The sequence below is a fragment of the Leishmania infantum genome, chromosome 36, assembly GCF_000002875.2.
Source record: "Leishmania infantum JPCM5 genome chromosome 36".
In the NCBI taxonomy this organism is placed as follows: Eukaryota; Euglenozoa; class Kinetoplastea; order Trypanosomatida; family Trypanosomatidae; genus Leishmania; species Leishmania infantum.
Genome location: NC_009420.2, coordinates 1,043,070 through 1,067,466, shown reverse-complemented (window position 1 = coordinate 1,067,466; position 24,397 = coordinate 1,043,070). Strand labels below are relative to the sequence as shown.

Below are 24,397 nucleotides of genomic sequence, written 5' to 3'. Positions count from 1 at the left end.
GAGTTCATTCGCGTGTGTGTGCGCGTGTGCTCTTGCGCCTCTCATGCGCGTGAAACAGAGATAAAGGGACACGACCGACAAACCGGAAAGAAAAGGGAGACTTGTCGTAGAAGCGGTGGTGGCTTTTCTTCTGCCGCGATATTAGTGAAGTGGAGGCGTTGCGCGCGGTGATTGCAGCCTCCTGGCTCACCGAGAGAGACGCACACACAGACAAAGGCCATCTCGCTCATTCGCCCTCGCTCTCGCTCTCTCGTGTTGTAACTGTTTCTCGACACGTCTTTTTTTTTGTTTATGGCGACCCTTCCCTTTGCACATTTTCTCTTCCCCCCCCGCTCGCTCTCTCACTCGCTTACTGGTCTATTCCCGCGGACGCGCCAGCCGACTCTCTCCCTCCCCCCTTTGCTCGCGTGTGTCTACGTGCTTTGGCACGAGCCGGGCTCTCGCTCCGTGCACTGCACTACTGCTGCTCTCTGCGTCCGTCTTGCGCACCTGTGAGTGCTCCGCTTGTCTCGCTTCTTGTGCCCCCTTTCTTTCCACTGTCTCTGTGTGTGTGTGTGACGAAGGGCTGTCGTAGAAGGAAAGTGCGACTCGTGTCTCGTCTTCTCTTTCCCGTCCGTTTCCTGTATTGCCCCCCCCCCGGCCGACTCTCTTTCGACCTCCTCCGGTATTCCCCCCGCTACGTTTTTGTGCTTTTTTTGCGTGTTCTCTGTGCCTGCGTGTGCGCGTGTGCTCCTTTGCGCTAAAGAGCTCGACTCACCTCGCATTGTACTCGCTCCCCCCTCCTGCCCCTTTTTGTTTTCTTTCACGGTGTTTCCTCCCTTCTCTCTCGTTGTTTTCTCTAGTTTGTGAGGGAGTGGGGCACAGGTGTACGCACAAGAGGCGTGCGGTTGCTGCTCTTTGTCTTTTTCTCGTTCCGATCGCACTCCCTTCCCCACCACTCTCTTGCTCTCCTCCTTTCGGCTACTGCTTTCTCCCTGGTCGTTAACACAGAAAAGAACGGAGGCTCAACCGCTTGACCGGCGCAAACTGTATTCACACATCGAGGCTCCTCAGCTGCACACGCACGACAAAAAAAAGGTCGAAGCAGCAGACTCATCAGAGCTAGCACACACATTCGCGTATTAACTCGCCGCTCATTGTTCAACACGGTCGCGGGTGGCAGTGACGCTAGCCGGTGGTGTCGAAGCTTTCCGCTTTACTCGAATCGTACGCGCATGTCTTTGTGCCTGTGTGGGGAGCGGGTCTCTTCGTTGGTCTTTCACTTGCGTCAGGTGCTTTTCTTTTTGTTGTTGTGGCGAGCGACGAGACGCTTTACTATCTGTAGGCCCACAAACCTGCGCCCTCCCTCCCCCCTTCGACCAGAGTAGCGCAACCACGCTTTCTCTCTCTTTGCTTGATTCTTTTTGCTCTCCGCTGGCCCATTTGCGACGGCTGACGTTATGACGTTAAACCAATTCAAGTCATGGCCATCCAAATACCCTAAAAGCGCGCTGGAGGACACCGCTCCCGTGAGGCTTCGCGCAAACTCGTCGACAGCGGCCTCCGCTTCGCCGGCGACTGCACCGGCAACCAGCACAATGCCCACGAGTGTGTTGTACTCGGTGCTGCTGCGCGCTAGTGTGTCACGCAATGCTGTATCCAAGAACCCGGCTGAGCGTTCACCCCACTCACACACTGTTTATGACATCGATAGCACGGTGAGGGAGGCAGTCCGCGCCGAGGTGGAGAGGCTGTTTCCGTATCGCGGCGCTTTTGCCGAGCCCCCCGGCGGAGCGGATGTAGACAGGGCGACACCGGCACAGCGCTTCTTCGGGCTCGCTCCTAAGGCCGAGGAAGGAGAGCGGAGTGGGTGCCGGAGCGCTTGCGTAGCGCGTGTGAATGTGTATCGCCACATTTCTGAACCCGATACCCACAATCCACGCGCACCTGTGCCTTCGACGACCACTGCAGTGGCTGCCACCGAAACACCCTCATCATCGGCAGCGAGGCAGACCTCGACGTCTGTATTGCAAAGGCTCTCCGGTGGACCAAGGGTGGTTATCAAGAGCCTGAAGCGCAAGAAAACGCTTGCTGTCATGGGGGCAACTCGTGTGCCTGCCCCCTCTATGCCGGAGTCCGCTGAAGCACCGAAGCAGCTTTTCGCCCCCTTGCTTGCGGAGAACAGCATCGGCGTTGGTGGTGTCATGAGAGACCAGGAGGCGAGCTCATGCACATCACCAAGCGCCGTCGCGGATAATTCTCACCGCTTCACTGTGGTTTCGGCGACGGAGCTGCCGGACATGCAGAGGCACCTCGAACGGCTCTTCGACGACTTTGCCGCCGCGGTAGAGCAGTGCCGCGCTGCGTTGGACCAGCAGCAGCTGCAAAGCAGCTCGCCAGCTGCGTGGCAGACAACGAAGAAAAAGAGAGGCGTCGCTTCCGAGGAGCCGTCAGTGTCGTTGCTGGGCGAAGAGGCTTCCGCTTCCCAGCATCCGCAACAACCACCACACTGCACTAACTCCAACCACCGACCCGGCAACTCAACCGTTCTATCCACTGACGTCTTGCCTCGCCACAACAGCCATCACCCCGTATCTGACTTCCTCTCTCCCGACCGCATTCCAGATGAATGGAGACACGACCATGGCACCGTGGCCACAGCAAACGGCAGCTGCTGCACGTCTTATGCGCAAAGTGCCAGCGGCGAATCAGTGCGGATGGCGGATGGGTCTGTTCCGGAGACAACGCCGTCTCTGGAAGCAGAAGACTTTTCCACCGGCATCGTTATGATTGCCCACACAATCGCAGAGCACCTGCACGCTATTCTGCACCCCAACATAACTTTAGCCGCTCTAGAGGAGGAGGCGGCGGCGCTTCGCGGTCAGGGCCATGGCGGCAGCAGCGGTGCCGGTGGGCCGGCTGCCCTAAACGCTGTGATGGCGACATGTCGACGGAGTCACACCGGCGCAGAGGGAGAGGACAGAAAACCGATGAGCCCGGCGTCTTTTTCCTCCCCGTCTCCTTTACCAGATTTGCGTTCCAGCGAAGGTCTTCAGTCGCCGTCAGGGGCCAGCTCGGCACCGCTCGGACCGCGGGCGCTTCGTCAGCTGGTGCACAGTCTTTTTTGGTCCCGTATCACTGCGTTTCTGAGCAGCGTCTCTCTCAAGACGCCCGGCAAAGACTGCCCGATGTGGCTGTCGACGGCCGCCGTGGAGCAGCGTGAGGCGTGTTCGTATGTGCAACTGCCGTTCTGGATTTGGCTGTACGCCGCGTGCGGGCTGGCAACCGACGTGATCCGCGCGCAGCAAGAGGCGCAGAGGGATTTTACGATTCCGGGGCAAGCCACGGGACCTCGCAAGACACTGACATCGTCGTCTGCGACAGCGAGCGCACCACCGCCACCGTCACTGTCACAGCTCTTGCCAACGGTCGAGACGTTGGCGCGCCAGCTGCAGCGGCGGCAGTACGAGCGCGTCGATTCCACTGCTGGAACTTTGCTCACGGCCAACACGTTTCTCTCTTTCACTGGCGTGCAGATGACAGACAAGGCCGTGATGAAGCGCTTGTTCCCTCTGCAGAGCGGTGTGATTGCCAGCGATGCCCTGGGGTTTGCCACACTGTCGCCCCACTCAGCACAATGCATCACTCACGAGGCAAGCGTGGCCACGGAGTCCTCGTCTGGGAGTCTAACGACAGGCGCCTTCGACTCTGCTGCTGTCCCCACCCTCATCAGCATCAACACATCGTCGGACAGGCTGATCTCGGCGGAGCATACCATGTCGGCGTTCGCTGGCGCAGGGCCTAACGCAATAGACCGAAGCAGCAGTAGCGTTGAAGGTGCACCAATTAGTCCGTCACGCCGAGGTCAGGCTGCCACCAGCGTTGTTCTTGGGGACGCCGGCAACACGGCCGCGTATGCGACTGAGGAGGCACCGCAGGTGCACAGCGGCAGCTATTCTTGCCCGTCAACAGTGGAGCTGTACTTGCAGTGGCTGGAGAGCGCTGATGCGGCGCGTTTAGCAGCATGCTCGTCACGGAGTGAAGCGGAACGTTTCCCCGATCGTGCTGACACGGAAGCTGATGCAGCTGGTGAGGTCGCTGCCTCCTCGCCCACCTCGCGGCCGTATCGGCCAGGCACCATCGCCTGCATGCAACCCCATGTATCGTCGTATGCGGAGGACGGTCAAGCCAGCAATGGCGATGGGAACATTGCGAGAGGGAACAGCAGTAGTGGGAAAGACAGGAGCAGCAGCGACAGCTCGTTCAGCTACGCGACGGTGCAGCGGCCAAGCGAGCCCTTCCGGGTGGCAGCTGTGATGCCGTCAGCCGGGCTGGCCCCGTGCCTGGGGCGAGTCGAAAAGGAGCTGCACCAGGCTCGCTCTGCCGTGCAGTTTGCTCGCAAGGTGGGCACTCTGTACGCAACGCAGGACATGAAAACACTGCTGCAGCTGCTTCCCGCCGTGGCCAGGGAGGAGCCCGTGTCACCCAACGCAAATCTCGTTTCTGCACGCGCGGACGGCGGGGCTGTGGAGAGCTTTGGAGGCGCGTTCCCTCCTCGCGGCGGCACGGACAGCACCGGGACCCCTGCGGCGCCGGCAACACCGGCCGAAGGTGTGCATTCACAGTACACGTGGACAGGCACCCCGACGACTAGCAATCCGATGACAGGCAGCTTACCTCCCCTCGTGACGCCACCTCAGGTTGCAGCGGATCGAATGCCGGGCAACCACGCCCTCTTCTTTCGCCGTGCCAACGCCAGCTCGACACCTCCGGCGCTGTTTCCCTCTGTCACATCGCCATCCTTGGAGAAAAGGTTGCTGATGGAGCACCTCGACTCGTGCGCGGCCGCCATTGTCTCCAACAGTTACGAGCTCTTTGTGGACAGCGCTCGTGCGCTTGAGGTGTCCTTCTCACTTGCAGTGGTGTTGCTTTCTCATGTGATGGGTGAGGCGGTGCCGAAGGGAGAAGTTGCCTCAGTGGTGCAGGCAGCTGCTGTCGCCAGCAGCAGCGACAGCAGCCAATCAGCCATATCGACGAAAGCCGGCGCGGTGACAACCACCATGGTCGTGCTGAAACGACTCCCAGCAAAGGTTGCTGCTGCCGCGCTCTCTGAAAAGTCGAAAGGGAGGGTGACCACGAAGACAGCGGCGGCGCCCCCACCACCTCGACCCCTATCTATGGACCTCGCCAAGGTGTTTGGCTTCGGCCGCAGTCGTTTATGGTGGCAGCATCTCTCTGCCTATGTCCGTGAAACCTTGATCAGCGTCGCCCTGCGCGCGCTCCAGAGAAAGGATGTTGCCATGACGCAGGAGCTGTTGCAGTGCATCACCCTTGACATGACGATTGCGCATCACTATGATCAAGTGCGCCGACACCATCCTGTGCCCAAGCCAGCGCGGGTCAAAGGTGTGGGGGATACAAAGAAAGTTTCCGGATCGACTCTGAAGAAGAGCCGCAGCGCTTTCAAGGCTGGGGGGCGTAAAGTCACTCATCTGTCAGCGCCTCCGCATGAGAGCTCGGCCAGCTTCGTGAACGTGTGGCTCAGCAGCTTTGCCCATCTTGCGGACACCACCACGCACCTGCTTCACGGCGATCACAACGCCCCGAGCTCCCTGAAGGGGGCGGTGTGGCATCTGGCGGGACTGGCGCACTACTTTCTGCTGACGCGTGCCCGCGGCTATGATATGTACGGCGGCCAAAGCCATCTTTGCTCAACGACGCTGTTTGGCCACGGCAGCGGTAATTCTGCAGGCGTCGGCGTGAGGACTTCGTCGGTTACCTCGAGCGCCGCTCTGCAGAGCTTCATCACCTCACAGCTGGTCGAGCCTGCGGGGAAGGTGCTCGGCGTCGTCGTATCATTCATGGAGAGCGTCTGCCAAGCGTTGTCGGCTGACATTGAGAGCGGCGGCGCGGCAGAGCGGCACTTCCGCGAGGGTGTGATGTTTGTCGATAACTCGAGTGACGACGAAAGCCTCTTCATGTGCCCCGCTGCGGACGACTCTGTCCGCCTGGGAAGTGCGGCCGAGTCTACGAGCCTCTACAGCGACGGCGGAGGCGGTGATTACGACATGGCCTCCAACCGCTTGGAGACTTCTGGTTTGCAGACGTGCTGGATGGAGCTGGCCATTCACTACTTCTTCGAGATCGTCGACGTCCTCCTTGACGCTGCGCTGCATCTTCCAGAGAAGCCGCTCTACCTGTACCAGCTGACAGTGAGCGCCTTTAACACGGCTGCCCCGTCGATCGACTTTGCAGACACCTTGTCCGCGGCTGTCTTGGCTGGAGGCGCTGGATCGCCGCTTCTCTGGGGCCTCGGCGATCTGTCCAGCTCGGTGGTTGCCACTGCGCCGCAGGTCGTGGCGGACTCGCCGCTGGACCGCGTGCAGGAGTTTCTCAGCACGTACACGTCGATGGTACTGCAGTCTGCGGTGAACCATTTCACCGTAGATAGTAGACATGCTCACTCTCGAGTCGCCACAGCTCGTGAAACGCCATTGAACACATCAGCAGCGGCAGACGGGACGTCGGAGGATGATTGGCCGCGCACCTTTTGGGAACGACTGTTGACCTCGGTGGCTGCACCTGCGAACCCCTCCGCGCTTGGCGAAGTGATACTTACAGCGCGGCAACCGCTACCCTCGGCCTCGACTCCTACCAGCTGGCCAGCAGCCAATCCTGCGGTGAGCCCAGAGGTGTCCGCCAGCAGCTCGTACACGCGGAGCACCATGTGGTGGCCAGATGTTCGATTTCATCGCTACTCACACCTTATCCGCATTGTCGAGCACGCGCAACTGGTGAGCTTGTACCTGAACTCGTGTGCGGGCAGCAATCCGGCACAGACGGCGCCGCTTACGTCGTATCTGGAGGTCTCTCGTGCACCTCGTGACAGCGCGCCCTCGCTGCAGGTGAGCGCCGTTACATCCCTCCTCAACACATCCACTGGCCCATGCGCGCAACTGTTGTCCATTCCCTACGCTTGTCCACCTTCGGCTGTCGACACCAGCAGCAGCAGCATTATTCCTGGAAGTGCCCGCACAACGTCGCATGAGCGTTGCTGGTTCCACTGCACCGGCTCGCCAGCTGACCAGTCACCACCCCGCTTTCCTGCCGGCGCTCATCGGCGCGTGCCGGCGGACCGCGCGATGCGCGAAGTGTGCGGTGGGTTGTGGATCCGGGTAGAGCTGCTGCGCCTTCTGCGCCTCGCAGCCGCACCGCTGGACGCGGAGACATTCGTGAGCTTCACCAAAACAGCGAGCAAAGTCGCGACCCAGACGCGGGATAGGGCAATGCAGACCCACTACACGGCTATTGCCTCAATGAAGGCTGGCGCCGAGTCGGTGCTGCCCAAAACGTACGCGTCCACATACGTGCGGCTGCTGTTCCTGCGGTACGTGCAGGCTTTCTACGCGGATGTGCACGCGCTGAGTGCAAGCGGACCTGCGACGGGGCCAGATCACACTACGAGCGAGCGCGTGGACGGCACGAGTAACGCGACGCCGCTCACCAGAAGCGTCGACCAGCGCGCGGCCTTGGCGACCCACGCGGACCTCAGCAGCCACGGCGATGCCACGCCGTATCGCACACTTGGGCCACCGCAAATGCGCTCTCAGGTGAGCACGCTTCAGCACCTGAGCCAGCGTCTGTGGACGCACTACTGCCATGAGCTGTTGTGGGCGTTACGCGAGCTGTGCTGGAGCTGCGCTGAGGCTCACGAGACGGCAGCCAACCTGTCTGTCGCCTCCGTGTTTGGGCGGCTGCTACAGATGATCAGTGGGCGAGGGGAACTCGAGGGAGATGATGTCATCGACGACTACGACGACGAGCCGGCGGAAAAGTTTCCGGATGAACCACATCTGGACTTGAAGGACGTGGGGATGTCTTTCATAACATCGGAACGCGCGCTAGAGCCGTACTCCACCGCGGAGGGCGTCAGGATGGAGGGCTTCGTCGACTTTGAGGTGTCTTCGTCCGACAGTTCCGTGACGGTAGTACCAGGGATGAGCGAGGGCCGCAAACGGCCACCTGGGCAGCCGCCGAACTCGGGGTCCTCCGACGACTTTGAGCGTCGACTAGAGCCGTCCCGGAGCGCTCGGCGGTCTCCTGTCTCGAAGGCATCCGTGGAGGTAGAGCAGCAGGTGATGGTAGGCATATCGGACCAGGCCTCGGTCTTCGACTTCAAGGAGCGGAGGCGGCTAGGGTCGAACGACCACTTCATCTCTGGAGGCACCCAGGCAACAGTGAGGAGCACGACGCCGCTTGCCGCCTCAAACACTCCTGTGCCGACCCCGCCTCGAACCCCCGTCACAGCTCCTCCTGTGGTGCAGAAGCTGTCTTTCACTGGGCTGAAGCCGCCTCTGTATTTCACCAGCTCAGGTGACACGGCTGCTGCGCAGGAGAACGACTTCTACAAGGAGCAGTCTAAGCAGCCGCAAATGGCGAAGGAACCGATGGTACACTTCCTCAGCACCACAGGTATGTCAGTGGTGGACGCAGCCTCGCACCAATCGCAAGACGACGATAATGGCGAGTGCGACGTGAAGTACGAAGCCAGATCTGATGCGCTAGAGAGCGCGTCCAAGCACACGCTGCCTAAGTCGACTTCACACGAACCTCGTGAGAGTTACTCCACAGCGAACGCGAACGCCGATTCTGCAACCCGCCGCGACGCGCCGAAGCCGCCCGCGTTGACAATACCGAAGCTGTCTCTCGGGGCTCTCAGCCCGCCGCTGTACTTCACTTCTACCGGTGACACCGCCGTTTTTGCGGAGAGGCCGATAAGCCCGTCTCTTGCGCGTCCGCCAGCCCAGGCGTTTCCGACGCTGAACTCGCTGACAGCGGCGGCACCGGCGGTGGTGGGTGCGGCGCATGTCGATCCAGCTGTTAGGGGCGCGCCACTGAAAGGCGCGGCTGAGGCGGCGAACGCGTCGACACTCACTCCACCACCTGCACCTGTGCTGCACACGTCCACTCCAACCACTGTCGATGGGTTTGCCCTTCCTAAGCTGTCGTTTGGCTCTCTAGGCCCGCCTATGTACTTCACCTCCACCGGCGACACTGGCGGCTTCATCGAGGCGGAGAATCAGAAGCCTCACGCTGTGGCTGGCGCGACCACAAGTGCACAGATCCCTTCCGACACGATACACCTGCAATTTGGGTTGACGGCGCAGGGCATGGCATCTCGTGGAACGGCCAACACCGCCACCGCTACTGCAGCAGCCATCACCGCTTCGAATTGCCCGACTGCTGCGACGGCCGCCGCTCACTTCCACGGCAGCCACTCCTCGGATGAATCACACTTACGCCCTGTCTTCAGTTTTGCCGACTTTGCGCCAACGGGTGGAAAGGTGAGCCGCAGCGGAAATGCTAGCGATGAGGTGGGCAGCTATGCCGGCTGCGTGGACGAACAGGACTCAAAGGAGCGGCGACGTTGCGACAGTGCGTTGTCGTTGAACTCCTTGCCCATGCCCGAGAGTAGTCCTCTCTCAATGCTTACCGGTCAGCGACGCCGCAAGCGAGTGCCTCGCACGTCTCGCCCAGTCCTAACACCGATAGTGGCACCGGCGGTGACGATGGAACTCATCTTGTGCATCTGCTCTATCATTCTCCAGCAGGACAGCGGTATGATTCAGTACGCCTACACCGTGTCCTCGCTCACGCAGAAGCGTGTGCTGCCGGACATGTCGTCGTCCTCGCAGCGGCGCTGGCACGCTGGCAGCGGCACCGCCGCTGCAGCCTCAGGCTCGACTTTCACGCAGAAGTCAGATGCGGCGCAGACGGATCGGTGGCGGTACACTCCTCAACACAGCCCTTCTTCTTTTCATGTTATACAGGCAATGCACAACTACCTCAAGGACAGCCGCAACAGCCTCGTTATTGATCTGCTGGAGGAATGGGTGCTTGACGAGTACGCTGAGATGGAGCGGGCAAGAATGGAGCAGTTCGAGTCCGCGTATGCGCCGTCGATGCAGCAAGAGTGCTCTCCGCAACCGCCTCACCCCTCGTACTCTCACAACGAAAGCGGCGGCAACATCGGCAACAGCGTTCACCATCACTCTCTTCATCAGCCTCAGGCAGGCGGCACCGGCGGCGGCCGTAGCGGTAAACCGAGTGCCGCAATGCTCGCCGGTCGTTATGTGCTCCTACGCTTGCTCCTTCCGCGCGCCATCACACCTTTGATCACTCAGCAAAATGAGCGGCGCATTGGTGCCGGCGGCTACGGCTCCGTCACGTCCGGCTTCGTGCAGAGGCCCGGCACCGGCGGCGACACGCAACTGCCTCCTGGATGGGGCCAGCGCGGGTTTCGCTGGCGGCCAGCAAAGACACGCGGAAGCACAGCAGCTAGCGGTTCTGGCGCTGGTGTTGGTGGCACCACGCCTCAAAGTCTCCACATGGGTCGGTCGGTCACGACAACCGCGGAGAGGATCGCGCCCGGTGTCTTGGATGGCTTGCGTGCGCCATGGCGCACAGCGACGCAGCGGATCGCACAGGCAGTCTGCAAATGCGAGGTGGCGATAAAGCACATCCCCCTCAACGTTCAGGGAAGCGAGAGTGGAAACCTGCCCCTCTGTCACGCGGAGGTGCTCTGTATGTACCGTCTCCGCGGTCACCCCCACATCGTCCCGCTCCTCTCCTTCGACAACACCAAGGACGAGTACATCCTTGTCCTGCCGCACTACACCCAAGGATCGCTGCGGTTGTGGCGACAGAAGCACTATCCACTGGGGTGCGCCGTGCTCACGCTTTCACCGGGGATGAAGGACTCGTGCAAGAGCGGGCCGATGCCGACAGCGGCGCCCGCGACGACTTCCAGCACACCGACGCCAGCCGCTGCGCCAAGCACCTCGCTCTTCACAACGTGTGCGCGCTGTCTCCTTCAGGTGCTCAAGGGAGTCGCCTTCATGCACGACCACCGCATCCGCCACGGCGACATCAAGTGTGACAACGTCCTCATCACCGCTACCGCCGCCAGCGCTGCGCGGGGGGAGATGGATCCGCCGATGCTGCCGTCCTCTGTGTGCTTGTGCGACTTCGGCTCCTGCGACACGTGCGACGACGATGATATTCAAAACCTGAAGCACGACATCATGGCAGGCGAGGCTCGCTTCTTGGCTGGTCGGTGGGGCGTCGGCAGGGGAACAGAGGCGATCCAGCCGCCGGAGCTCATGTCGGCGAAGCGGCGCTACGCCCTGCTCCGTCGCATAGCGACAGCCGTCGCACCAGCCGCGGCAGCGACCCCAGCCACCTCCTCGCTCCTCACTCTCTCCGAGAGGGTGGAACGTGGCTCCCACGCTGCGAGCTTTGCCGGTCCATCAGCCGAATACCTCCCGCTCCGAAGCCGTGGTGGGGAGCTGATGGAGTCGACGGGGCCCCAAATGACGGAGCTGCTGCGGCGAGCGGAGCTCTCAGTGGACATCTGGGCCTGCGGTTGCTTGCTCTACGAGATGCTCACGGGCCGCATGCTTTTTGGGGAGGCCCGGCTGGGTCGCCTGCTGGTTCTCGCCGCTGTCGACGATGGCGAGGACCAGGACCCCGAAACGGCGGCTTCAAAGACAAGTACGGCAGCTGGCCCTCTGCCGGGTGCGCCTCGCTCTCTGCAAAAGGCCACGGTGCCGACCACATCCAGCGTTGGTGCCGATACAGGCTCTAGTTTCACACCGTCGGTTTCTAAAAAGGCCCTTGACGACTGGGAGCGGCGCGATCTCGAAGCGGCTGTGGGGAAGCGTGTGGTAGACTTTATGTCGACCCTGCTGGACCTCGACCCTCTGCAGCGGCCAAGCGCACACGAGGCGCTACAACACTGGAAGACGATAATGGTGGAGGCAGGGCTAGAAATTTGAGCAGAGGTTCGAAGAAGCGGTGTGTGTGGGGGGAGGGAGACGGTAATGTCAGTGCAGCATGGATTCGCAAACGCGGCAGTGACACCGATGCATGAATGCATTTTATGCTGTTGCTTCTCACTTCTTTTTTTTTTCGTGTACGCGCTAATCCCTGTGCACATGCGCACCTCTGCGAGCTGACGAGGAACATTCCGCAGTGTGCGCCCCTTTTCCTTCCCCGACGTCAAACTCTTATTCTCTTTCGACAGCACACACATACTAGAAGAAACATACGCTGCTGTTTGAGTGGACGACGACTCCTGTCCGATCTCACGCTCGGTCTCACGCTCGGTCTTGGGATGCCTCACCTCCGGTAGGCGTGCACTGATATGTGTGCCTGCGCGCCAAGGTAACCCGCCCTTTTCACTCGTTTAAGCTTTCCCTTTCTTTTCCTGATCATCTGCCCTTTCTTGCCCATCTGTGCCTCTCCCGCTCCTTTTTTCATGGCGCACGTGCACGGCGCGTCGAGCATTTCGCCGTCACTTCCCCCAAAACAAAAAAGGAATGCCATCAACTGCAGCGGTGCACTTCTTCACAAACACGAGCATATATGCACAAACGCTAAGCAACAGCTACGGAATCCAAAACGGAGACACGCACCTTTTTCCTGCCTCAATGCGAGCACGTAAACTTTCAAAGGACTCTTCACATCACTGTTACCTTATCCTTCCTCCCTCCAAATCTGCCTCTCTGAGGATGGGTGAGGGGTGCCTTACAGACCCGCACACACGCGTGACCAGAAAGAACTCACGAAAAGGGAGGGGCAGGGAGCCCAACACCCCGCACCCATTTCCCTTTCTCTCGTCTCTTTATTCCTTAGTACTTTCACCACGTAACTGCGTCTTTCACACCAACGCGTTGCACATACACATACACACGTACACCCAACCGTCTTTGCATAACTCATAGACACAGAAGCTCTGCGTTCACAGAGATAGCGAAAAAAAAAAGGAGCTACCTCAAACCCTTTTCCTTCAATCGAACACACCGCCAAGCGAGACGTGCGGTGAAGCTTCAGTGTGTTAAGGGCGTATTCAGCGCGGCTGTGTGTCTCTGCTGACACAGCACTCAAGAGGGTGCGACGAGCCTTCCAGTGCGCACAGCAACGTGGTAGCAGCCTCCAAAGAGACAGGCCGAAAGGGGGCGGTGGATACCTCGGGAAGCAGGGCGCAGTGCCAGACACGATGAGTGCTGATGCCGACGCGAGTCCGACGGATCCATTCTTGAACTCTCGAAGTACAGAGGCGAGCCGCTCAAGGGCTGACAATGACGGCGCCATGTTAGTGGAGGTCGTGGACGACTGCCAGACAGCCTCGTCTTCTTCCGCCGCACCTGCTGCACCGTTCGCCACTCGTGTTCGCCCTTCCACAATCGTCGCTAGGGGAGAAAGTCCGCAGGAAGCTATGACGCATCTAGCTAACAATGCAGCGGCATCTACAAGTGCTGCTGCAATCATGCACCATTCTCGCAAGCGAGAGCGACCGGCAGTCGCATTGGCGTCCGCAGGCTCCTCCACCTCGACAACGGCGGCGCCGCCACTCGCGCAGAGGCGACGAATAGCTGGCCAGCGGAAGAGCGGCGCGACACCATCATCATCTCGTCGCGCAGGCGGTGCCGCTCGTACGATCGTGGATCGTGGCCAACACTCTACTAAGGATAGGAGTGATGAGGATGAACTTGCTGAAGGCGCAGGCGGTGAGTATTGCAGCGACAACGAAGAAGGCTACGCGCCCGACGACGGTGTAGAGGGGGACGCCGAGGAAAGAGCACTCGTTTCTGCGTCCATCGCTTTGATGGCGGGCCAAGGAGCGCTTACCGCCCCCTCGGCTGCCTCTGCTACGCCTCACTTGTGGCTTGTCACAGATGCGTTTCACGTGTGTCTTTGGTATGTCCTGCGCTATGCAGGACGCGCGTTGAGCGCGGAGGATCTCTGGGCGTGTCGAGCCCTCCTCTCCTTGGCGGCAGTCGACGCTACCGAAGAGGAAGATGGCGGAGAGCGTGCGACAGCGCCGTTTGCTGCGGCGCAAGCACGAAGCGCAAACATGCATTTCGACGACTGGGCTTGGAGTGGCAGTGAGGAATCGGAGTTGCTCCTTAGGCTTCTCCTGCGCCATGCGCACGGCTTCACCGCACGCCACCTCGAGCTCCGCTACGGAGACTGGCTGCACGTGCAGCCTGCCCTAAACGCGCTGACACAACGGCGCTTTCTCTGGTGGGCTACGAAACAGGCCTCGCTTGACTCTGCTGGTGGTGGTGCTGAGACTGTGTGCCTGCACGGCGCTGAGGAGGACGCGTCCACAGACTTGACGGAGACCCCCTTGCTACCGGCCGACGAGCTCGCCCGTACGGAGATGGCGTCATCACCGCTGGTGGAGCACTACGACGGGGCAAGAGTGGCGCGACTTCTTCTGAGTTGTTGCGACGAAGGTAGGCCGCAGCATCGTCACGCCACTGCCGTCAGCAAGTCGGCGTCGTCGTTCAGCAGCGTGGAGACGGTCATTCGTGTGGCACAGGCGGTGCGCGCTACGGAGCTGCGGACGTTTCTGACGACGCTGCGTCACTGCAGCAAGGCACGAGCCTTAATGGATGAACGCGCTCGAGGAGGTGATGCAACCATCACTACCCGTGCTATCGCCTTCACCACGGCATCCACCCTCGGAACTTCAGGCAACGCTTTGTGCAAAGATGGCAGTTCTGGCGGGGGTGTCATGGCGGAACCAACGCCTGTGCTGCGCCTAAAGAGCAGCGGCTGGACGGACGACGTTGCATGTGCGCGGCCAGGGCAGATAAGCCATAATAGTCTGTACGACGTGATACCGGGACGTAAGCGAGATATGATTCGCTACCTTGTTGAGCGGCGGTACTCTGTGTGGGTGCCAACAAGCACCGTCAACGGCTCACCAGCAGCGTCGGCGACTACCGATACTCCCACCACGGATACAATGATACCTTCTCACGGCCCGCCTCTTACAGCACCGCATGCTCTCTCCTCTGCGCCGTTGATCACCAGGCCTTCCCCTCGAGGTGCAGTTCGTTGCACCAGTGCCTTTGCGAGTGCCCCTGATCGGTCTCCATTTCGTCGATGTTTCCCGACTGTGAGTGTGGAGTCGGACGCGGTGGCGCAATGCTGGGATCGTGTTATCGGTTCCGTCTATGTGCCACACTCAGGGCTAAGACAGCACCTTACGTGGATTACGGAGCTATTCCACGTTTTAACCTCCAACAACGGCGCCGGGATGGTGAGCGGGCAAGGCGCGAAAGCAGTGATGGCCACAATGACGGTGGCTACTCCGCCAACACTGCTGATGGTGCGGCCGCAGCTCCTGCTCCTGCTACAGACTCTCCGTGCCGCTCGCCACCAGGCGCGGCCGAGCTTGACTGAGCCGTCACCATCTACCGCGGCGCACCCGGACCCGAAGGCCTTCAAGGAGAGCGTTCCGCATGCCCTTCTGCCACAGTGGTGCTCACCACCACCGGTAGTAAAGGCGACAAAGGTAGCATTGCCACGTGTATGCGGGCAGCTGTACAGAGACATCTCCTCTGGTGGAAGAGCAGCCAACAAGACGGAGAGTCGATCTCGCCCTGATGCTTCAGCCGAGCCGAGCGACAACGATTCAAGTTTGATGGATACGATTGTGCACACATCCCGCTCATTTCGGGACTTTGGCGCTGCTGAGGATGGCACTGTTACCCAGGTGTGGCCGACTCCACCGCATGTGTGTCTCTTCTCCAGCCCTGCCACCTTGCAGGAATACCGCCGGGCCCTTTCCACTCAGCGCGAGCTGTACTGCGTGACTGAAGGCGCCGTGACTGCAGCGCAGCGCCATCGCGGAAAGAGCAGCGCCTTCGTGTCGCACATGTATGACACTGTCATGGCCGCCGTGCGTGCGGGTGTGGCGGCAGTGAAGCAGCATCCACACCATGCGCGCACTGCCGCCTCCGCCTCTTTGGTCTCTGGTAAGGTGACGCACTTCGGTTCCATGCACCCGCCTGCTCCTCCCGTCGTCTCCGAAGCAGCGCCGTTGTCAAAGCACTTTACGCAATCGGTGACTCCATCGCTGGAGTCACTAGTTTATCACCAAGGGTGCCACGCCGAGCATCTTCTTATTTTTACGCCGCTTTACCGCTGGTTTGCATGCCTGGAGCTCTTGTTTCCACTGCTGCAGAGCGCGCGACGGTACGACGACGCCAATGCCTGCTTGCACCACCTTCTCTATGAACCAATCTTTGTGCTGCATCACATGCCGGTGAGCGGCGCTCGCTGTCACATCTCCCCAATCACGTATGAGTTTCGCTACAAACCGCACAAGCGGGGGAAGTGGGTAGCGCGGCTGGCCCAGAACCTGTCTCATCAAAAACGTTACGCGGAGGCGTTCGCAGTGCTGGAGGAGGCTCAGGCGGGGTATCGTGAGTTGGCGAGCCACACGGCCGACGACGCGCGCTCGGTGCCCGCCACCGGCTCCGACGGCGGCGGGCACGTGACGAATGACAAGTGGTTGCCGTGTGATGCTATGTCCAACTCCACAGCAGCTGCGCTCTGCAACGTGCTTGCAGGCAATCGCTCTCCGGCCAGCGAGTCTGCGTTGCCGCTAAAGGTGCAGCGGCGCAGCCGCATGCTTCGTGTACTCTGGCCTGCTGCTGCTTCGGCGACGTTCGCCACTGATGATAACAACAGTTCTCCGCCTGCGGCAGAGGGACTATCACCAGCCTCGCTCGCGTTGCTTCACGCAGCGTGGGAGTACGTGCGGGACCGGTACTGCCGCCGCCAGGATCGGCTCACACTGGAAAGGCTGCTGGCAGTGACGCACCGCAAAGTGCGTCAGTGGACTCCGCCAGCAGCGTATCTGGAGTTTGCAACGCGTCGTCTCGTGGACGTGGCGATGCGCCACATTGGCGGCGTGCGAGATAAGCTGGATCGCATGCTTTGGCGTGAACCTAGCGGTCAAGCACCTGGACGCCCAAGCACATCAGCAGGCGGAGCCGCGGAAGCGGCAAAGTCTACGACGCCGAGTGGTGCGCTCCACCCACAGCGTCGCCCTGCGTTGCCTGTTGAGCTGCTCGTTCTTCAGCACTATCTGAGTCGATGGAACGGTGCCTCGAGGACGACGGCCGCGGCCGCAAATGCTGCCACTGATCCGAAGCCTCGGAGGCGCAAAGGCACGCTGACGGCCAACTCCGCTAAGGCAGAAACCGAGGGGAGAGACAACGCCGGGGGCGCGAAGGTGACCTCTGTGTGGTGTGGCGTGCACTGTGAGGGCCAGTGGATTGCGTGTCTTGCTCGAGCTCTCTTGTGGGACTGCTACTGGGCATTTCCCTCTGTCTCTCCCCCATTTGCCAGCTTCCCAGTCAGTGCAGGCGACCACGAGTCCGACCAGCCGCCGCTACAGACCTGTTCGACCCACGAGGTGCTCTGGCTCTCTGCGTTTCAGGACGGCCCACTCGATTTGACCACGCCTATTCAGTTTCTATGGCGCCGACGCGCCTTGATCGAGGCACGCCTGGCGCAGCTGGAGCGCTGCACGAGGGAGGAACTGATAGCATATGTCGGTGCCCGCATCAAGGTGGAAGGGAACACCGCCGAAGGGGCAGGGCCGAGCAATCTCAAGGCGCGAAGGCGAGACGCAGGGGCCGAAGCACCGCGTAAGGAAGCGCACGTAGTTCAGCGTGCGGATGAGGACAAGGGCTACGACAGGGACGAGGAGCGAGCACGCCGTCGACGCAGTCGAGATGAGTACAGCTGTGGCCCACATCGCCACAGCTACACCGCAAAGATGGAGGAGGAATTTCGCGGGAGCAATGAAGAAGACTCGGTGCAGATTGAGTCTTCCCTGCCAGCAACGCCACTGCTGTCCACTGGGTCCGAGACGTCGTCGCTTGTGCTTGGGCGGGTGGTGCAGGAGAGGAACGCAGAGGCGCAAAGAGTAGAGTCGGTGAAGGACAGTGCTGACGCATCACTCTCCTCCCGCGTCCCAACGCTTGCCGTGCCAGAGGCATGGAAGGTGCCAGTCGGGCCGCTGCCGTTGCTCGACATTCTGCGTGCCATCCCCCTCGAGCCTCTTTGGCGGCTCTTGCGGTGTCTTTACCTCAGCCCAGTCACGGAAGGGGTGCCACTGGCGTTTTCTGGCTTCCCCGACTTGGTCTTTTGGCGCACTGGCGGCAGCGGCGGTGGTGAGTGCAGCAATGCGGCTCTTCAGCCCTCAGTGGGGGGTGACTCTGCTGTACTGCGCACCTCTTTCCGCTTGATGGAGGTAAAGGGCCCCAGCGATTTCTTGAGCACGAAGCAGATCGCCGTGAACGATCTGCTGCATCGCTGCGGTTTTGAGGTCTGCGTCGTGCGTGTGGATGAGGTGTACGACGATGGCCAGCGTGTCAGCACCAAACGCATCCGCTAGGAGGTGGCAAGGGAGGTAGGTCTGGAAGGAGAACAAAAGAGGGATAGCCACCACCGCAGCAACGGTGTGTGGGATAATGCTGTTTCCCGTTTTGCCGTTGTGCCATGCTCCACGTGTGTCGCTGCTCCCTTTCTCTGTCTCGCTTTGAGTGCTGCTGCTGCCAACTGCGTGTATGTAGGTGTGTCGTTGTCCTTGCCCCACCACTGTCGGCGTTCGCGAAAGGCGTACTGCTTATCATAGCTGCATGTGCCGGTCACATGGAAGCTGAACAAACGGTTAACGCACACACACACACACACACACACACACACACACACACACAACGCACATATCGCATAAGCATGAAGCGCTTAGCGTGCGCACTCTCTGCTTCTGCTGCTGCAAGTACGGGTACTTGCCTTTGCGTTTCTGGGTAGCAGCAACGGATGGTGCTGCTCTTCAAACTCCTCCACGCACACTCGTGCGTGCAGACAGTGGGTTCACTTCCCAACTCTCATGCTATTTATCTGTATCCACTCCTCGGCTAGTTGTCCCTCTCTCCTTGTTACGTCCTCCTCCTCTTCGCTTCGTCAAGAGGGGGTGCCACACAGCGCATGAAGCCAACCTTCCGCCTCCTTGTTAATGGTTCCCCCTTCACTCCTTCACCCTACCTCTTTCGCAGTCATCACTGCCATCCAAATAGCGTTTTGCCTCTTCTCACGCTTTTGTGTGCATGCCGCGTAGGTCCCTCCTCCGTTCTCAGCACTCTCTCGCGGTGATCCTGCGTCGTGTTTTGATGGTGCGCCATCGGTGTCTTCCTCTGCGCCTTGCCCTCCTCCATTCGTTTTCAGGCTCTTACGCCTCGCTATCCGTCCGGAAAGCGAAGCTGGCCACGCTCTTCTGTCCGGTTTGGGCCTTTCACCACAACGGCTCACCTTAACGTGTCTCCCCTCTTTGGCTGCTTTTTTTTTACATATATCGCGGTGAAGTCTTGCCTTGGGCAGCGAATGCAGCCGTCCACCCATCGCACTCTGCCGTTACGACCTCCTGTGCCTTCCACAGCCAGTCCGTGAGCAGCTGCCCGCCGTCTCATGGAAGGACAGGAGACCTCCGCGCACCACTACTGCACCCGACCCCTCTCTACCCTCTGCTCCCCTCGCAAGCACCTTCCTCAGCGAGCGACTCCAGCATCCACTCTTCGGCGATGACGTTCCTCGTCCAGACGGGGCCCCGACCCGAGCCGAGTTCGTCTGGTTGGACCCGAACGACAGCCCCCGTGCACGGGCTGGTGCAGCACAGCCGGCATACCCTCTCTCTCATGTTTGCATAGATCATCCGACGACTGCACAGGTGGCAGGCCGTACCCCATCCTCCCTGGGTCCATCGGGGGGGGTCTAGGGAGGGGCGGCCTTCTCATATCGAAATCCTTCACCTTAAGGAGGGAGGGGGGATCGCCCCCACCTCCTCCGCCAAGCCCCGGGGGCGTTGACCCCGAGCGTTACATGGGTACGCTCAGCGACGGGATTCGCCGCAAGCAGAACAAGCTCCATCGCGGCTCGCCTCACACCGGAGGACGACCTACAGACGCTCTTCCAGCCATCCGCAGAAGCCCTCTGAGCGCCTCAGCAGGAACGGGCTATCCCAGGCAGACGGCAATGCTCTTCACCACGTGGCGCAGCGGCTTGTCGAGAATCGGCCGCATCGCCACGCGTCAACACGGCCAGCAAGCCGCATGCCCATCACAGAACCGCCCTTTGCCGGATTCCTTCGATGCTGCGCGGAGCGGGGCTGTGGTACCCGTGACCCCGACGTTGCCGCGGTCTGGTGGCGCTGTGGGTGGGCGGCAGCAACAAGGGGCAACGCGAGGATGCTGCACACGGCACCTTCTCCTCAAGGGTGGCGAGACCTTTGCGAGCCGGAAGATGATGGCTTACCAGGTGATGAAGGTGAAGCGTTTTCCAGCTAGGAGGATGCACCATTCAGGCTGCCTCCAGCAACCTATCGACCGAATACAACACCGCGTTCGCCCGGTACATCAGCAGCCCGAACAACGAGGACAGCGTGCACGCCTTGAGGGCGGCGTTCGACTTCTTCGTGACGCAAGCGCGGCACGGACGGCGTTTCGTTCTCGGCGCCCCTCGGACCAAAGACGAGGCCCTTAGTGGACGGAATAGCCGAAGCCTTCTGCGCTGAGCCGGAGGCCGCAGCGTGGGCACGCGCTAGCCAGCACCGGTCGACCGAACGCGACGCCGTCATCACGAAGCACGGAGGCCCTCACCTAAACAACAGCAACACAGGGGCGGAGGAGGAGGCCCAGGCGCGAGTACATTCAAGGCGGCAACAACAGGCGAAAAATGTGCCGCCAACGCCCTCGTGCGACTCCTGCCGCAAAAGCCCCTTCCGCACACACACACACACACACACACACACACACACACACACACACACACACACACACACACACACACACACATAAATATGCGCGCCGTTGGATCCGTCTGCCTCGCCAACTGAGGGGGAGGGGGGCCTCATCGCGAACGGACGCTCCTCAACACGGCATGACGGGCCGAAGGGGCTCTCCTCCCGCTGCGTCCAGCACGGCCGACGACGCAGTCCGGCTTGCTACCCTTTTCCCGCTACGTCGCACCTTTGATGAATCATCGCCGTCTCCTTGCTGGGAAGACGGCCAGCAGCTGGGACGAAGTCTGCCGTCTGACCCCGTAGAGCTTCCTAAGCGTCTCCAGCGCCAAAGTAGCGCCTTTCCGTGCTGCGGAGGCGAAGCCAAGTCGTGGCGCGGCCCTTCTATCCGGACCTCTTCGGCGTCGTGTGGCTCGGTGTTTCGCGGCACGGTTACACACGCCTCTCCGTACTTTGGATTCTCGGGCCATGCGCATGCTGCTGGTGACACAGCCTGCTCTCTTCACACTTTTCCTCCCTTCATTGTCCTCTTATCTCTCACGCTCGCGAAGGAGACGGGTGCGCTCGTGGCTGCACGCCTCTTCTACCGCCGCTTCGGATCTCTCGCATCTTTCTCTCCAGTTTCAGCGACGTCTACTTGTGGATTGCCTTTATTTATACACACACACATATATATATATATATAGTAGCCCTCTCCTCCTCTTCCACGACCGCTGCTAAGAGTTGCCCTTTGGCAACTCTCGCTCTTTCACCGCTTGTTTTTCGTTTTTGTCTCATTTCCATCCCTTCTCCCCACACACTAGTCGCTGTGCGTGTGCGTGCGGTTTACTCGCGGACGCACACAAAAAAGGGGGAGGGAGACAGCCTTCTCATTATTGCTCACAGGAGTTAGAAAGACGGTCAAGCACAAGCAGCAGCCATGCCTGCGTGCCTGTGCCATGCGTCAGTGTTTAGTCAATCTCCGATCTCTCTCTTCTCTTTTCCTTTTCAGCTGTACAAGACACGCACGCTCCACCTTACGCGGTACCGGCTGTTTGAAGGCGTTTCAGCGACTCTTTGGCTGCGTTGTTGAGCCTGCTGTTACCGTTACCGCTGCTACCAGTGCCCCCGCGACGAAGTTTCACGCCTCACGACACGGCTTGAGTGCATCGGTTGCGTCCTCGCCCGTTTCTTGTGTGGCTCGATCGCCACGCTCGCACTTCTTCCGCACGGTTCATTTTGGCGCCTGTGCGTGCTCCTCCAGTGCACGGCACACTAGCATGATGTCTGTGTCAACATTGCATCCTGGCGTGCTTGCTGCGGGCTCTGCAGGCAGGCCGAGTCCACCGCCGCCACCGCCGCCACCGCCGCAGCACGCGCGGCCACGGGTAGTGGTGCACAATTTGGGCGAGGACGGTTGCGCAGGCGAGGGCGCCACCTCCGCCGCTGCCGGTGTGCCCAAGCGCCGCCACCGGTCCTTCAAGGATGCGATGGAGGTTGTCGAGAGGATGACGGGGCGGCGGCCGAACAGGTGCCCAGACGGCTTCGAGACGACGAAGCGCTTTATTGACCGACTCGGGTTTGCCCCCATACTCGAGCGGATTCGCTTTGTCCACGTTGCCGGCACGAAGGGCAAGGGGACCACCTCCGCGTACACTGCTGCCCTTCTGCAGGCGTACGGTTTCAAGGTGGGCCTCTTCACCTCCCCTCACCTCACAGACTTGCGAGAGCGGACAGTGATAGACGGCCGGCTGCTGGACGAGAACACATATGCGCAGTACTTCTTCGAGTTCCTGGACAAGTACGAGGCGCTACAGTACTCAGACAGCCAACTAGACCGAGACATCGCCTCACCGTCACGAGCAAACTTCTTTCGCTTTATCTTTCTCCTTTCCTTGTACATCTTCGAGCAGGAGGGCGTGGAGGTGGCGGTAATGGAGGTGGGCATCGGCGGCCGGATCGACTCTACCAACACAATCCCGTCCGAGGTGAGCATCATAACGTCCCTCGGCTACGACCACATGGAGATCTTGGGCAATACCATCCAGGAGATCGCTTCGGAGAAGGCTGGTATCATGAAGTCAGGCGTGGTCTGCTTTGCAGCACCACAGACAGATCATCCAGAGACGCGCTTAGTACTGGAGAAGCACGCTCGAAAAGTTGGCGCGCCGCTTGTGCTGCTGGATCAGAACGTGCTGCCGATTCGCAGCTGGCCAAAGCTCGCTATCGGTGGCGTACACGCCATAGAGGACAGCAAGCTGGCACTGATGGCGGCGCGATGTGTTGCGAGCATTCCCCCCATCCTGCCACTGGACGAGGTGGAGAAGAGCGTGCTGCAGTCCATGACCTACGCTGGCCGGTCACAGATCGCTACGGTCGACGATGGCGCAAACATCACCTTCTACCTGGACGGTGCGCACACCGTTGAGAGTATCTCCAGTGCTACGCAGTGGTTCCTGGACGTCAGCGCCGCCAACACCAGGGACCCGGCGCCGCGCCGCGTGCTCGTCTTCTACACCTCTCGCGATCCAAAGCGTGTACTCAAAGCCTTCATGCCTTACGTGTCCCACTTCTGCAAGGTGGTCATTGCGCAGGTGGCGAACCCGCGCATGACGTCGCACTCGGCCGACCCCGGTGATGTGGAGGGAAAGATAAGTGAGCTGAGGGAGAGGATGGTGACCACGACCCAACACTGGCGTAATATGTACCGTGAGGTGACCTGCCTCCCTTGCGCCCGCCCCTTTTCCGCGCTCGAGGACATCCTTGACCTCGTTGTGCCGGCCGCCAGCGATAACGAGGACGCCTCAAAGCCGGCGCAAGTGTTCGTGTGCGGCTCCTTCTTCCTGGTTGGCGACATTGTGAAGCTGCTCAAGGTGTACGAGGCAGGTGGTCGCCGCCCCGAGTAGCCGTGAGACGTACCCCTTTGACGTGTCATCTTTTCCTTGGTTCGAATTCTCTTCCCCCATGCTCATGGCACACCGGGCGCTTGCGTGGTGATGCTGGCTGTGTGTGGGTGGGTGGGGGCGGCGCGCGTGCCGCTCACTTTCCTCGCTGCTTTCTCTCCTTTACCTTGTGCCTGGGCGACATCAGCAAAGTGTCCGCGGGCTGCCAGAGAAGACAAAGACGAGGAGGGTAACATCCTGTCTTACTTCTTGCTGATGCCGACCTTTGTAGGCTAGAGTGCGGGTATGTGTCTTTCTCTCTCTGTGTGCGTGTGTGCAGAGAGGAGGATCAGGAGGGGAGGGCGACGCTGCCTATTCTCAAGAGGCGAGGTCGTTGTTATTCTTCTTTCTGGAGGTGACGGCTGCTGATGAGTGATTGCCCTCTCCGCTCCTCCCGTGGGACAGCAACCCGGCTCAGTGGTGGTCGTGATTCATGGTGGAGGCGAGGATGACTGTGTGTGTGTGCTGTGTGTTGTGTCATGAACTCGCAGCACTCTTTCCCTTTTATGCCCCTTCAGTGCAACGCACCCTTTTCCTCTGTGCGACAGTCAGCTTTCTCTATGCGTGTATATGTACACCTCGGAGGCTGAGGGAAGGGGGGGGGGAGGGGTGGAGTCATGCTTTATGCCCCTGCTCCGCCTTCATCTGCTTCTTTCCATCCTATGTGTGCGCGGAAACGTGCACATCAGCCACCCCTGAGGGGGAGAGAGGACAACAACTCTCCCTCTTCACCCTATCGAACTCGTCAAATTTTGATGAGTGCATAAGCAATGATACACACCTACATATGGACACCGTATCTCTATAACGCAACGCTTTGTGGGCCCGTAAC

The 24,397-nt window shown here is 60.3% G+C and overlaps 3 protein-coding genes across 3 annotated transcripts; all 3 read left to right on the top strand.

Moving 5' to 3' along the window:
* Window positions 1-1,439: 1,439 nt before the first annotated feature.
* Window positions 1,440-11,816, top strand: LINJ_36_2760 (putative protein kinase; the record flags this gene model as incomplete). The annotated part of the gene is made up of 1 exon (XM_001469401.1): window positions 1,440-11,816. One exon carries the CDS (start codon window positions 1,440-1,442, stop codon window positions 11,814-11,816), a length of 10,377 nt encoding a protein of 3,458 aa, XP_001469438.1.
* Window positions 11,817-13,039: 1,223 nt separating this feature from the next.
* Window positions 13,040-18,247, top strand: LINJ_36_2750 (conserved hypothetical protein; the record flags this gene model as incomplete). The annotated part of the gene is made up of 1 exon (XM_001469400.1): window positions 13,040-18,247. One exon carries the CDS (start codon window positions 13,040-13,042, stop codon window positions 18,245-18,247), a length of 5,208 nt encoding a protein of 1,735 aa, XP_001469437.1.
* Window positions 18,248-21,906: 3,659 nt separating this feature from the next.
* Window positions 21,907-23,529, top strand: FPGS (folylpolyglutamate synthetase; the record flags this gene model as incomplete). Its single annotated transcript, XM_001469399.1, has 1 exon — window positions 21,907-23,529. The coding sequence occupies one exon, from the start codon at window positions 21,907-21,909 to the stop codon at window positions 23,527-23,529; it is 1,623 nt and encodes a 540-aa protein (XP_001469436.1).
* Window positions 23,530-24,397: the final 868 nt, after the last annotated feature.